The 15,727-nt window shown below is 41.3% G+C and overlaps 1 protein-coding gene across 1 annotated transcript in view; it reads right to left on the bottom strand.

The window, feature by feature from the left end:
- The window catches only part of lpcat1 (lysophosphatidylcholine acyltransferase 1), a 182,310-nt gene that overhangs the window by 14,082 nt on the left and 152,501 nt on the right, over positions 1-15,727 (bottom strand). Inside the window, exons 12-13 of the mRNA XM_078240535.1 lie at positions 14,106-14,204; positions 2,210-2,348 (exon numbers count right to left, since the gene is read on the bottom strand). Of these exons, the coding sequence (XP_078096661.1) occupies positions 2,210-2,348; positions 14,106-14,204 (238 nt within the window). The remainder of the gene's footprint in view (positions 1-2,209; positions 2,349-14,105; positions 14,205-15,727) is intronic.

Here is a 15,727-nt window from a genome sequence, read left to right as displayed (position 1 = left end):
GTTGGCCTAGCCAGCGATGCCCACATCCTAGAAATGAAAAAAAAATCCCAAACCCCATTTCCATGCATGTCCACTACAACTACATTCTTACACTCCAAACTGTATAGCCTTTGGACCTCCATTTGCCACAATACTTCAGCAGTTGATAATTTGCTCAACTACACGTGGCATGATAGCACAGTGGTTAGCACTGCTCTCTCAGTGCCAGGGACCCTGGTTCAATTTCGGCCTCGGGTCACTGTGTGGAGTTTGCACATTCTCCTTGTGTCTGCATGGGTTTCCTCTGGGTGCTTTGATTTCCTCCCACAGTTCAAAGATGTGCGGGTCAGGTTGATTGGCCATGCTAAAGTTGACCCTAGTAAGGACTCCATTCCATACTCTTAAGTTTCTCCATCACATCTGTTCTGACAATCCTCAATACTATTGCTTTTGCTATGTAAATCTTTTTCGTCAACCAAAGATTCCTTTTCACCTTGGGCAGTCAACATGTCTGTCCTATTTTCCACACTTCTGCTCTCATCCTTTCCCCTCTCTATCAGAACCAAGTTAGGGCTTCCGGGTATCTTCACCTTCTAGCCACACCAGGTTCTACGTTCAATCCAATCATAGTCAATTCCTGTCACCTCCTGAGGGATGCCACCAAATACATCTTACAACACCCCCACCTCCCCGCCAAATTTATTTTCCCTGTGACTACAATGTCCACTCTTGAATTATTTCCAATATGCCTTTCCGTTCATGCAGCATCTTTCCCTGCAATCACAAGAGTATTACCTCCTCCCCCAGCACTGCCGAGGGCCTCAAACACTCCTTAAGGGTGGAACTGTGATTTTACTTATACTTCTGTTTGTTGTCTTCTCCTTATAGGGAGATCTAACCCATACTGGGTGACAGATTTGCTTAACACCTCCATTTATTCTGCAACCATGATGAGCCTCTGGTCCTCTGTCACTTCAATCCCCTACACAATCCATCTCTGGCCTTGGCCTCTTACTCTATTCTAATTAAGGCAACGGAAGCTGGAAAAACAGCACCTCATCTTTCATCTGGGAGGCAACACGGTGGCACAGTGGTTAGCACTGCTGCCTCAGTTCCAGGGACCCAGGTTCGATTCCAGGCTTGGGTCACTGTATAACAATACAAGAGACATATAGGAATACTGGGAGTACGCAGCAGGCCAGACTGCATGCATCTTGAGACATGGACGGTAAATATTTTATTGCTGGTACTTTTTTTCTGAATTGGAAAACATTATAGATATATTAGGTATTGAGTAGGTGCAGAGAAAGGAGAGAGGCGAGGAGCGGAAAGAACAAAAGGGAAGGTCTGTAGGCTTGTGATAGGGTGGGTGGCAGGAGTGATTTAATCAGCAGAAGAATCATTACCAGCACTTCTCATTCAATGACTATGATCAAAAATTGTTTCACTCAATTTCGACTCTGGAAGACTATAAAATAGCTTAATAAAGTTTATTTATCAGTCACAAGTAGGCTTACAATAACACTGCAATGAAGTTACTGTGAAAATCCCCAGTCGCCCCACTGCAGCACCTGTTGGGTACACTGAGGGAGAATTTAGCATGGCCAATCCACCTAACCAGCACGTCTTTGAACTGTGGGAGGAAACTGGAGCACGTCTGCATGCTCTCTCCGTGTCTGCGTGGGTTTCCTCCGCGTGCTCCAGTTTCCTCCCACAGTCCAAAGACGTGCTGGTTAGGTTGAGAAAAAAATTATGAAAATATGTAAACTTTCAGAATTCAATCTAATTTGTTAATTTGGCTTTTAAATATGCCTTTTCTGGTTTTCATTTGATTTGATAATTTATGAAATTATATTTTTAGCTGTTGATTGAAAATGAAACATGTCAAACCATCTCTCTATTGATGCAGAAAAAAATCTTGAAATCCCAAATTCTGAGGAACTGAACAAGTTAGTAATCTGACAATTTTCAGCTGAAATTTACAAATTATATTTCATTCTGGGAATCTAAATTCGTAAAAATAGAAGATAAATGGCTTTGCATGGAGTGGGGCAGGCTACCTTACAATTTCATAATTATGGAGCTGACAAAAATCATGCACTAGTAAATCATCAGGAGCAACTTCACAGCATTTGACAGAAATCTAGTTACATTATGAGTAGATAAGTAGAGATTTAACTGTTAATATATATTTTAATTGGCTTCAATCAGGTGAATGATATACACTTACTATAACTGATCTTCTTCTTCTGAGTAGCATCAATAACTTCAAATAAGCTTGATACATCAAGCTTATTTACCCCCAAAGCAGTCTTCAGAATGCAGGCCAAGTCATCTTCTGTTATAGTTTGTTCAGCTGATTCATACATCTATTAAAGAAATGTAAAATGTTCCCATATAGATAACAGAAATAATACACAATGCACGAGAACAAAATAGCAATGTGCCACAAATATATACAATTAAGCAATTATGTAGAGGCGTTTTACTGTATGTTCGTTCCACTGCGTTAGATAATACATGGCTGAGGCGAACTAATTTCTTGAATTCCTCATGGATTTATAACTTGATTTTAAAGAAGGTTTATATATAAAATATAATCCATTCCACCCTGAAACTGAACAAAACTTGCAAAATTGGAAAACTGGAAATTGCATGAACTTGATGCTATTGTGACATTTTACACCGAATCAATGTAACTTATTTTATATTTTAAATATCAGGCAACAAAGGAAAGTTAATCTAAAAAGGAAATTACGCTTGCTGTCATTTATGGTTAATCATTCCAGGTAGATTAAATGGATGCTGGGGCAAAACAAACTTCAAATGGAAATGAAGGCAGCCAAAGCTGATATTGCTAAAACTATTGTTAGAAAAAACAGCGATGAAACGAGTCTAAAAATTTAAAGAACTAATATTCTTCCAACTTAGAAAGAAATTAAGGGTGAATTTTCCTATTTTGAGACTGTGTGGGGGTGGGAATGTGGACGCTGCAGGGAATCACACCACTGATCTATTAATTATGCACCTGGGTTTTCCATGCCATATTCAGTGGCAGGGCACACCTGAATGACATAGTCTACTGTTGTTTCTTTTTTTTCCTATTTATTAGTGTTACAAGTAGGCTTATATTAACACTGCAATGAAGTTACTGTGAAAATCCCCTCGTCGCCACACCCCGGCGTCTGTTCAGGTACATCGAGGGAGAAGTTAGCATGGTCAATGCACCTAACCAGCATGTCTTTGGACTGTGGGAGGAAACCGGAGCACCCGGAGGAAACCCACGCAGACACAGAGAGAACATGTAGACTCCGCACAGACAGTGACCCAAACCGGGAATTGCATCCGAGTCCCTAGCGCTGTGAGGCAGCAGTGATAACCACTGTACTACCGTGCCGCCCAATATCTGGGTGCTATATTGAAAAGTGTCCAACTTCACTGACCCACTATTGAAGAAAGGTGATGGGTTGCCTGAAAATGAAAACGATCTTCAGGAGCACTCTTCGACACCAGAAGATGTACCCCTGAGAATGAAGATTGATCTCCAGGAACATTGAGGCTGGAAAATGGATGCCCAAAGTTTCTAATGAAATAGAAAACTGCATTGTTATGGAAGGATCCTTAGCTTTTTCAAGGGCAACTGCCTATCTGTACTTCTGTTCTATCATTCACATATTCTGATCATTTATTGGACACTTTTAGCACCTCTCCCAGCCTCCTTCATCCTCATTTACATTCCCTTTGTCCTATTACAGCCCCACCACCCTCATAGTATAAATCTTTTCTGATTTTTTCTCGTAGCTCTCACGAAGGGTCATCCAGACTCGAAAATTTGGTTCTATTCTCTCTCCTCAGATGCTGTCAGACCTGCTGAGATTTTCCAGCATTTTCTGTTTTTATTCCAGATTCCAGCAGCTGCAGTATTTTGCTTTTATTTTATTCCAATTGGGATGGTTGGGATGATTATCCAGGAACCTTTTAAGATGGGCAACTATGGGTAGGGTCTTTCAGGGTAAATGGGCTGGATAGCCTTTCGCATCTGCATTTGTCTTGTGACTTTGTGAATAGTTGACCAAATACCACAATATGGACTGAGTTTCTGCTCGTGCATCGTGCTCAACATGGATGTTTGTATTCTTTCCTAATATTTACCATTTCAATTGTGATGGAAGTGAATAACAATTGTATTTCTATTAAAGTCAAAATTGAAACATTTGGAGTTTTAGAATTAGAGCATAAATAGTGCTAAACAACAGCTTATTGAAAATATCATCAACTCTGTAGTAGGTAAAATGCAAATATTACAATGATGCTTGGTTAAGATGCAGCAGGGTCTGATAGGATGAAACAATTTAATTTTCAAGTTTGCTGACGACACCGCTATAATGGGTCGGATCTCAAACAATGATGAGACAGAGTACAGGAATGAGATAAAGAATTTGGTGAACTGGTGCAGCAACAATAATCTCTCCCTCAATGTCAACAAAACAAAGCAGATTGTCATCGACTTCAGGAAGTGTAAAGGAGAACATGCCCCTGTCTACATCAATGGGGGTAAAGTAGAATGGGACGAGAGCGTCAAGTTTTTAGGTGTCCAGATCGCCAAAAACCTGTCCTGGTCCCCCCAGGCCGACACTATAGTTAAGAAAGCCCACCAACGCCTCTACTTTCTCAGAAGACTAAGGAAATTTGGCATGTCAGCTACGACTCTCACCAACTTTTACAGATGCATCATTGAAAGCATTCTTTCTGATTGTATCACAGCTTGGTATGGCTCCTGCTCTGCCCAAGACCGCAAGGAACTACAAAAGGTCGTGAATGTAGCCCAATCCATCACGCAAACCAGCCTCCCATCCATTGACTCTGTCTATATTTCCCACTGGCTTGGCAAAGCAGCCAGCATAATTAAGGACCCCACGCACCCCGGACATTCTCGCTTCCACCTTCTTCCTTCGGGAAAAAGATACAAAAGTCTGAGGTCGTGTACCAACCCACTCAAGAACAGCTTCTTCCCTGCTGCTGTCAGACATGTGAATGGACTTACCTTGCATTAAGTTGATCTTTCTCTACACCCTAGCTATGACTGTAACATTACATTCTGCACTCTCTCGTTTCCTTCTCTATGAACGATATGTTTTATCTGTATAGTGCGCAAGAAACAATGCTTTTCACTGTATGTTAATACATGTGACAATAATAAATCAAATCAAACAAAATATTTGATTGCTAGGGAAGATTCAATCTCTGTGGAATGATAAGTGACAAACAGAACAGGATGCACTGAAGCAAACTTGCAGAACAGTAAAGAAGCGATCCAAGAACATATAAAATGGCAATAAAAGGTCTTCTACTAACTCATAACATTGTTTCCTAAATTCTTGGTGTAGCTTTAAGTGAGGATCGTTTTACTCTCTCAAATAAAAGTGTGCTTCTACCAAAACCAAATTCACCGGGACAAGAAAATTAAATCAAACAGGAAGGAAACTTTGTTTAAAATACAAAACTATACGACAACAGAAAAGGATAATGACGAGTCCTTAATTAAAATGTGTTTGCTCTCTGTAGACGAGGAGTATGATTGGCTGAAACTGCACATCTATTGCAGAGAGGAACAGATTTCCCCAATTAAAATAATTTAACCACTTCTCCACTTGCATGCAGACTCGTCTTTGTTTTAGCAAGCCTCTTGTGAAGGAGTTAGAAAGAATAACAGTTGAGTAATTTGAGAAGGAACAAAAATTCTATTTGAAAAGAATTCAGATGAGCTTAATGACAGAGGAGAAAATGGACAAGAGTATTTTGCAACATCATGTACTGTGTTCTTCCAAATTGTGCAGAAACTAAGTTGTAGCCAATTTAGATTTAAGTCATGGGCCGTGCATGTAAACGAAGTGGAATTCTTTAAGGAAGAAACAAAATTACAGGATGAGTGCTATTGGTAAACATAATTGGGAATTTCAGAAAGCACTAAAGAAAGTTCCATGTACAGCCTGTTAAAATTTAAGACTTAATTGTTAAGAAGCAATCAAGTTGGATTGAAAATTGGCTTTGGAATAGGCAGCAACAGATACCACTAAAGGTTTTGTTTTGTGTCTCTTGATCTTCACTGTTATAAAGGTCACTTGCCACATTCAAGGACCTGGACCAGTAAACTGATAGAGTCATACACAGAGATTTACAGCATGGAAACAGGCCCTTCAGCCCAACTTGTCCATGCCGCCCTTTTTTTTAAACCCCTAAGCTAATCCCAAGTATCCGTATTTGGCCCATATCCCTCTATACCCATCTAACTCTCTAAATGCTTTTTAAAAGATAAAACTGTACCTGCCTCTACTACTACCTCTGGCAGCTTGTTCCAGACACTCACCACCCTCTGTGAAAAAATTGCCCCTCTGGACACTTTTGTATCTCTCCCCTCTCACCTTAAACCTATGCCCTCTAGTTTTAGACTCCCCTACCTTTGGGAAAAGATATTGATGATCTAGCTGATCTGTGCCCCTCATTATTTTATAAACCTCTTATCAGATCACCCCCTCAGCCTCCTATGCTCCAGAGAAAAAAGTCCCAGTCTATCCAGCCTCTCCTTATCACTCAAACCATCAAGTCCCGGTAGCATCCTAGTAAATCTTTTCTGCACTCTTTCTAGTTTAATAATATCCTTTCTATATTTGGGGGACCAGAACTGTACACAGTATTCCAAGTGTGGCTTTACCAATGTCTTGTACAACTTCAACAAGACGTCCCAACTCCTGTATTCAATGTTCTGACCGATGAAACCAAGCATGCCGAATGCCTTCTTCACCACTCTGTCCACCTGTGACTCCACTTTCAAGGAGCTATGAACATGTACCCCTAGATCTCTTTGTTCTGTAACTCTCCCAAACGCCCTACCATTAACTAAGTCCTACCCTGGTTCAATCTACCAAAATGCATCACCTCGCATTTGTCTAAATTAAACTCCATCTGCCATTCGTCAGTCCACTGGCCCAATTGATCAAGCTCCCGTTGCAATCAGAGATAACTTTATTCACTGTCCACTATGCCACCAATCTTGATGTCATCTGCAAACTTACTAATCATGCCTCCTATGTTCTCATCCAAATCATTAATATAAATGACAAATAACAGCGGGCCCAGCACTGATCCCTGAGGCACACCGCTGGTCACAGGCCTCCAGTTTGAAAAACAACCCTCTACAACCACCCTCTGGCTTCTGTCAAGAAGCCAATTTTGTATCCATTTAGATAACTCACCCTGGATCCCATGAGGTTTAACCTTATGCAACAACCTACCATGTGGTACCTTGTCAAAGGCCTTGCTAAAGTCCATGCAGGCAACATAAACTGCACTGCCCTCATCTACCTTCTTGGTTACCCCTTCAAAAAATTCAGTCAAATTTGTGAGACATGATTTTCCACTCACAAAACCATGCTGACTGTCCCTAATCAGTCCTTTTCTCTAAATGCCTGTAGATCTGTCTCTCAAAATACCTTCCAACAAATTACCCACCACAAATGTGAGGCTCACTGGCCTGTCGTTCCCAGGCTTTTCCCTGCAGCCCTTTTTAAACAGAGGCACAACATTTGCCACTCTCCAATCTTCAGGTACCTCATCCGTGACTATCGATGATTCAAATATCTCGGCTAGGGGACCCGCAATTTCCTCCCTCGCCTCCCACAACGTCCTGGGATACACTTCATCAGGTCTCGGGGGTTTATCTACCTTGATGCGCATTAAGACTCCCAGCACCTCTTTCTCTGTAATATGTACCCTCTTCAAGACATCACTATTTATTTTCCCAAGTTCCCTAACATCCATGCTTTTCTCAACAGTAAATATTGATGAGAAATATTCATTTAGGATCTCACCCATCTCTTGTGCATCCTTAAGAGACCCTACTCTCTCCCTTGTTACTTTTTTAGAATCATGGAATCCTACAGTGCAGAAAGAGGCCATTCGGCCCATCGAGTGTACACCGACCACAATCCCACCCAGGCCCTATCCACACATCCCTACATATTTTACCCACTAACCCCTCTAACCTATGCATCCCAGGACACTAAGGGGCAATTTAGAATGACCAATCAACCTAGCCCGCACATCTTTGGACTGTGGGAGGAAACCAGAGCACCCAGAGGAAACCCACGCAGACACAGGGAGAATGTGCAAACTCCACACAGACAGCGACCTGAGCGGGGATTCGAACCCAGGTCCCGGGAGCTGTGAAGCAGCAGTGCTAACCACTGTGCTACCGTGCCACCCTTTTTTTGCCCTTCATGTATTTGTAGAAGCTCTTTGGATTCTCCTTTGCCTTATTTGCCAAAACAATCTCGTGTCCCCTTTTTGCCCTTCTGATTTCTCTCTCAACTCTACTTCTACACCCCCTATACTCTTCAAGGGATTCACTTGATCCCAGCTGCCTATGCATGTCATGTGCCTCTTTCTTCTTCTTGACCAGGGCCTCAATATCCCGATCATCCAGGGTTCCCTACTTTTGCCAGCCTTGCCCTTCACTCAAAGAGGAATGTACCTACCCTGAAGACTGGTTAACACACTTTTGAAAGCCTGCCACTTACCAGACATCCCTGATGACAGGGAATGACAGTACAATGAAGTTACTGTGAAAATCCACTAGTTGCCACACACCGGCGCTTGTTCGGGTACACGGAGGGAGAATTTAGCATGGCCAATGCACCTAACCAGCATGTCTTTCGGACTGTGGGAGAAAACTGGAGCACCCGGAGGAAATCCACACAAGACACGGAGAGACACTGTGCAAACTACACACAGACAATGACCCAAGCCAGGAATTGAACCCGGGTTCCTTGCGCTGTGAGGCAGCAGTGCTCACCATTGGATTGCAAAGGTCATAGAGTATAAAGTAGGAAGGACATGCTTCAGTTTACAGAACATAGGTGAGATCTCACCTAAGGTACTGGTCTCCTTCCTTAGGAAGGATATACTTGCATTGGTGGTAATTCAGAGAAGGTTCAGTGGATTGAATCTTGGAATTAAGGGTTATCTTAATTTGCTGGATTTTCGTGCACATGCAAGTGTAAGGCAATAAGAACTTATGAAATAGGAGCAGAAGACACCTGCAACTTCTTTGCCCACTCTCCCTTTGGCCGCAAGCCTGCTGCAACATTCAATAGCTGATTGTGACCATAATTCCACTTTCCTGGCTCTCCTCCTGAATATATTCAAGGTTGTGTTAGATAGATTTTGATCTACTAGGGAATCAGTGGTGCAGCCTCTACTGTACAATGGGGTAGTGACTCCCAAAGATTAATGGACCTCAAGAGAAGAAGTTCCTCCTCATCTGTCTTAAATGGGAGACCCCTTATTTTTAAACTCTGCCCCCTACTTCTAGATTCCCCACGAGGAGAAACATCCTCCCAGCATCGACAATTTCAAGCCCCCCTTAGAATCTTTATATTTCAATAAAATTACTCTCATTGCTTGAAACTCCAATGAGTATGGACTCAAACTGCTCAACAGTTTCTCACAAGATGATCTTTAATTCCAAGATTCAATCCACTGAACCTTCTCTGAACTACCATTAATGCAAATGTATCCTTCCTCAGGAAGCAGACCAGTACCCTGGGTGAGATCTCACCTGTGTTCTGTTAACTGAAGCATATCTTTCCTACTTTATACTCCATGATCTTTGCAATAAAGGGAAATATACAATTTCCATCCCAATTACTTTCTATAACTGCAGGCTAACGTTCCGAGATTCACATGAGGACATCCAGATCCTTCTGTACCACAGCACTGTGCAGTCTCTCCCCACTTAAAAAAAAAATCAGCTTTTCTATTTCTCCATAAGATCATAAGACATAGGAGCAGAATTAGGCCACTTGGCCCATCGAGTATGCTCCGCCATTCAATCATGGCTGATATTTTTCTCATCCCCATTCTCCTGCCTTTTCCCCATAAACCCTGATCCCCTTATTAATCAAGAACCTATCTATCTCTGTCTTAAAGACACTCAATGTCTTGGCCTCCACAGCCTTCTGCAGAAAAGAGTTCCACAGAGTCACCACTCTCTGGCTGAAGAAATTCCTCCTCATCTCTGTTTTAAAGGATCGTCCCTTTAGCCTGAGGTTGTGCCCTCTGGTTCTAGTTTTTCCTACTAGCGGAAATATCCTCTCCACATCCATTCTATCCAGACCTCGCAGTATCCTGTAAGTTTCAATAAGATCCCCCCTCATCTTTCTAAACTCTAACGAGTACAGATCCAGAGTCCTCAACCGTTTCTCATGCGACAAGATCTTCATTCTAGGGATCATTCTTGTGAACCTCCTCTGGACCCTTTCCAAGGCCAGTACATCCTTCCTTAGATACAGGGCCTCAGAAGTACATCCCTGCTCTTGTATTCTAGCCCTCTCGACATGAACGCTAACATTACATTTGCCTTCCTAACTGCCAACTGAACCTGCACGTTAACCTTAAGAGAATCTTGAACAAGGACTCTCAAGTCCCTTTGTGTTTCTGATTTCCTAAGCATTTCAACATTTAGAAACTAGTCTGTGCTTCCATTCCTCCTTCCAAAGTGCATAACCTCACACTTTTCCACCTGCAACTTCTTTGCCCACTCTCCCAACCTGTCCAAGTCCTTCTGCAGCCCCCCTGCTTCCTCAATACTACCTGTCCCTCTACATATCTTTGTATCATCTGCAAACATAGCAACAGCGCCTTTGGTTCCTTCTTCCAAATTGTTAATGTATTTAATAGCCAAAGTGGACAACCTCTCAATTTTTCATGATGTGCAGATGCCGGCGTTGGACTGAGGTGGGTATAGTAAGAAGTCTCAACACCACGTTGAAGTCCAACAGGTTTAGTTGGTATAATGGGCTTTCGGAGCTCTGCTCCTTCAACAGGTGAGTGGAGAGGTGGGTTCACAAACACGGCATATATAGACAGAAACTCAATTGCAAAATAATGGTTGGAATGCAAGTCTTTACAGGTAATCAAGTCTTTACAATTACAGACAATGTGAATGGAGAGAGGGATAATCACAGGTTAAAGAGGTGTGAATTGTTTCAAGCCAGGAAAGTGAATAGGATTTTGTAAACCCAGGCCAAATGGTGGGGGTTACATGTAGTAACATGAACCCAGGATCCTGGTTGAGGCCGTCCTCATGCGTGCAGAACTTGACTATCAGTTTCTGCTCGGTGATTCTGCATTGTCGTGCGTCTTGGAGAACGCTTACCCAAAAATTGGAGGCTGAATGCCCTCGACTGTTGAAGGCTGGGTAATTTGCTGCGTTTGTTTGGTCTGTTTGAGGTTGTGCGCTTGTTTGAAGGCAAGTAGCGGGGGTGTGGGGATGGCCTTGGCGAGATATTAGTCTTCATCGACGACATGTTGAAGGCTCCGAAGATGATGTTGTAGTTTCTACGCTCTGGGGAAGTACTGGACGACGAAGGGTACTCTGTCGGTTGTGTCCCGTGTTTGTCTTCTGAGGAGGTTGGTGCGATTTATTGCGGTGGTGCTTCGGAATTGTCGATTGATGAGTCGAACGCCATTTCCCATTCTTACGGGGGCGTCTTTCAGTGTCTGTAGATGTCTGTTGCGTTCCTCCTCATTTGAGCAGATCCTGTGTATACAGAAGGCTTGTCCGTAGGGGATGGCTTTTTTGATATGTTTAGGGTGAAAGCTGGAGAAGTGGAGCATCGTGAGGTTTTCCATGGGCTTGCGGTAGAATGAAGTGCTGAGGTGACCGTCCTTGATGGAGATGCGTGTGTCCAAGAATGCAACAGATTCTGGAGAGTAGTCCAGGGTGAGTCTGATGGTGGATGGAACTTGATGTCATCATGTAGCCTTTTCAGTGATTCTTGCCGTGAGTCCAAAGGAAGAAAATGTCATCGATGTATCTAGTGTATAGAGTCGGGTGGAGGTCCTGTGCGGTGGAGAGGTTTTGTTTGAATTTGTGCATGAAGACGTTGGTGTACATGGCTGTTTCGTGTCTGGATGAAGAACTGGTTGTTGAAGGTGAAGATGTTGTGGTCCAGAATGAAGCAGTTGAGTTGTAGAATTGCATCTGTAGATTGACAGTTGTCAGTATTGAGTACTGAGGCTGTTGCAGCAATGCCATCGTCATGGGGGATGCTGGTGTTGAGTGCCAAGACATCCATTGTGACGAGAAGCGTTCCTGGTTCAACTGCTCCATGGGTGCCGAGTTTCTGTAAGAAGTCCATAGTGTCGTGACAGGAGCTGCGGATTCCTTGTACAATGGGTTTCAGGATGCCCTTGACGTAGCCAGAGGTGTTCTCTCACAAGGTTCCATTGCCTGATACGATGGGACAGCCACGTGTGTTGGCCTTGCGCATCTTCGGGAGGCAGTAGAGATCTCCAACGTGGGGAGTATCGGGAGTACAGTTTTTTTTACATTATACTTAATTTGGCAGATTTTGCCCACTCAATCTATCATATTCCCTTGCAGACTCTTTACAGTGTCCTCCCCACAACCTGCTTTCCTACCTATCATATTGTCAGCAAATTTGGCTACAATATTTAGTTTCTTCTTCCAAGTCATGAATTTTTATTGTAAACAGTTTAGGCCCCAGCACTGATCCCTGTGGAACTCAACTAGTTACAGTTTGCCAAGTTGAAAATGATCCATTCAGTACAACTCTCCGTTTCCTGTTAGGTAACCAGTCCTCTAGTAATGCTAATATATTACTCCCAAGTTCTTAATTTGTGTAGAACCTTTTATGTGGCATCTTATGAGTGTCTTTTGGAAATCTAAATACACACTAAGTCTACTGGCTCCCCTTTATCCATCTTGCTCGTTATATCCTCAAAGAATGCCAAGAAAATTTGTCAAACACTATTGCCCTTTCACAAAGCTATGTTGGCTCTACTGGATTATTATTTTCTAAATATTTTGCAGCTACTTCCTTAATTCTGGATTTCAGCATTTTCCCAATGACAGATGCTAGGCTCACTGGCCTATTGTTTCCTGCTTTTGGTCTTCCTCCTTTCTTGAATACAGTTTTCCAATCCACCAGTGCCTTTCCCGAGTCTAGGAACTTTGGAAGATTTGTACTCATGCATCCACCATCTCTTAAACCACTTCATCCATCTTGTTACAAATATTAAGTGCATTCAGATAAACAGCCTTTAATTCTGTACTTTTACCATTTTTTTTTACTTTGACCCTATTTGTTGGTGCACTCATTGGTTTGTATGCTGTATTTTTCTGTTAAATTATGGTTATCATTAAAGTCTTCCCTCACGTGAACCCTCCACCCTCAAAGAGAGAGAAAGGAATATATTCCAAGGCTACAAAAGGCAGAGTTGCAAAGGTAATATAGATGTAGGCAGCCTGTTTGGCATGCACTGATGAAGCAGCATTACAACCACAAGCAGAAAAGCTAGCAAGATTACAGTTAGAACTGTCCTACCAAGAAAGTAATTTTTATATTAACACAGAACAAACATTAGCAAAGACAATTAATTTAAATCGATTAACTTTTTACAAAGGTTTGAGAAATTATTGGATGATGAATAGGACTGCAGGTTATAAGGATAATAAGAGATAATAAATACTCCATGGCACATGATGGTTCCAGTGGTGCTCGAACCATGGATATCTCAACTCTGCAAGACAATCCAACCAGGGTTAAAAATGAAGTTTGCAAGGTTAAATATCCTGGGAGTTTGGCCAATTATGTTTGGAAACAGGAACACTGTCCTGTCCCCAGATCTTTCTTTCATAGTAAAGAACATAGTTGGGTAGAGTCTTTGACAGAGTACATTGTCTGAGACCCGTGAAAGGTTGGGCTTGATGGATCAAATGGTCTATCCGTGTCTGTGCTCTCTTCCCTTGCACATCATAACACAAGCATAAATACTAAATTATTCATAATATGAAACTACTGTGGTATGCATTAATTGCTGCAACGTCAATGGTTTTTTTAAAAGACTAAAATAGATACGTTTTGCTGAATTTCAAGAGACTTTAATTTTGTACTGAAACCGAACAATTTCCTCCAATCATTTGAGAAGGTACATTGGTACAAGAGCCAAAAACTGATCATTTCAATCAGCTTCATAAAATTATACTGCAGACAATCATTTTTGATTGCAAGTCCAATCAAAATTGGCACAATGATACTCACCCTAAATGCCAACTTAATAGTTTCGTGAGTTTTAGATGGTCTTGATACTACAGACAAGGCAATCACATACTCTCTGATGTCAATTGTTCCATCTTCATTCTGAAAGGAGAAATAATTAAGTTCAATAAACTGTGACATGTCTACAAACTCGATGGAGAACAAAACACTATGACTAATGTTAATGGCCATGTTTCATACAATGATAAAATGAACTGTAAAGATTTCTAAAATGAAGACAGCAGAGGGTGCTGTATGCTACTCAAACATATTGGTATCTTGTGAAGAATCACAGAAACAGACATCTCTGCAATAAACAGAAACAATGCTTACCCCAAGATTCATTTGAAGGCTTTACACCATGTATATTGAGCATCTACAGTTTATTCACAACAATTTCTGTAACTACCCTCAATTTTTTTAACCATTTAGATTTGTGACATATGATCCTGCATACTCCATGCCCAAAACTTTTAAAACTATTGTGGCCAGTATTTCGAACTAGTTACAATGACCCTCCAAACCAATTATTTCCAGATCACAGTTATGATTAAAAGAATTCTTCTAGGAAATTTGTACTGTAGCCAGTTTATCTCCAGCCTCACTCATTAACTGAATAGTTCAGCAACTCTGGTATACACAGGGGAAAACAATGGCAAATTACCAAAGAATAAATTATGTTTAAATTAAATTTAAATTAAACTTAAAGAATTTCTTACAAAAAAATCAGGGGCTACAAAATTAAGCCATAAAATATGCTGTTCATAAGTTAACTATTTTCTTTTAAGTTAGCAAATCATGATTTGTATTCTGCAATATAATTCACAAAGTTGAGGGAATACTGTGAACTTCAGATTGTTGACTACAGCCTTAAAACCAAATTCTGTGGACATAAACATATGGATTTGATTAAGTTCATGTGAGCGAGGGGAATTTGATTCTAATATGTATTTTTTAAATCACTTACCAATGGCAGGATTTTTATGGGCAACTGATTACCCAGGGAAGCAAAAGGTCATTAAAACTTACTTGAGACAGCAAGTGATTTCAAATAAAATTCCATCTTTCTACACACTTTTCTACTGGGATGCAGTCAGGCAATATTTTTCTATATGACAGTTACTCGAAACGACCTTCTAACGGGTGTGCAAGGGAAATCCAGAGTGATTCAGCTACTCTTCTCTCTGTGGGAACCTGCCTGATGTGAAGTGTGGAATAATATTGGTTGTACAACTTGGGTACTGTATCTTTCAAAAATCCTCTGAAACCAATGACAATTCTATGAATCACAAAATAGAAACAGCACCTTTTGCCCCATAAAATGTTCTTCATTAATTAACAGGAAATTATAAAACAAATGGGAAAATGTAGAAGGTCAATGCAAGATAGAATCATAGAATTATACAGTGCAGGAGGCCATTTAGCCCATCATGCCTACGCTGGCTCTTTGGTAGAGCTATTCATTACTAATCTCACTCTCCTGTTCTTTTCTCATAGCCGTGTAAATGTTTCCCTTTGAAGTATATATCCAATTATCTTTTGGAAGTTACTGAATATGCTTCCACCACCCTTTTAGGCAATGCGTTTCAGTTCACAACTTACAGTATAAAAATAATTTTCCTCAC

Source organism: Mustelus asterias, chromosome 2 (genome assembly GCF_964213995.1).
Source record: "Mustelus asterias chromosome 2, sMusAst1.hap1.1, whole genome shotgun sequence".
Lineage (NCBI taxonomy): Eukaryota > Metazoa > Chordata > Chondrichthyes > Carcharhiniformes > Triakidae > Mustelus > Mustelus asterias.
Note: the sequence above shows the minus strand (reverse complement) of the source record. Positions and strands in the feature narration are given on the sequence as shown.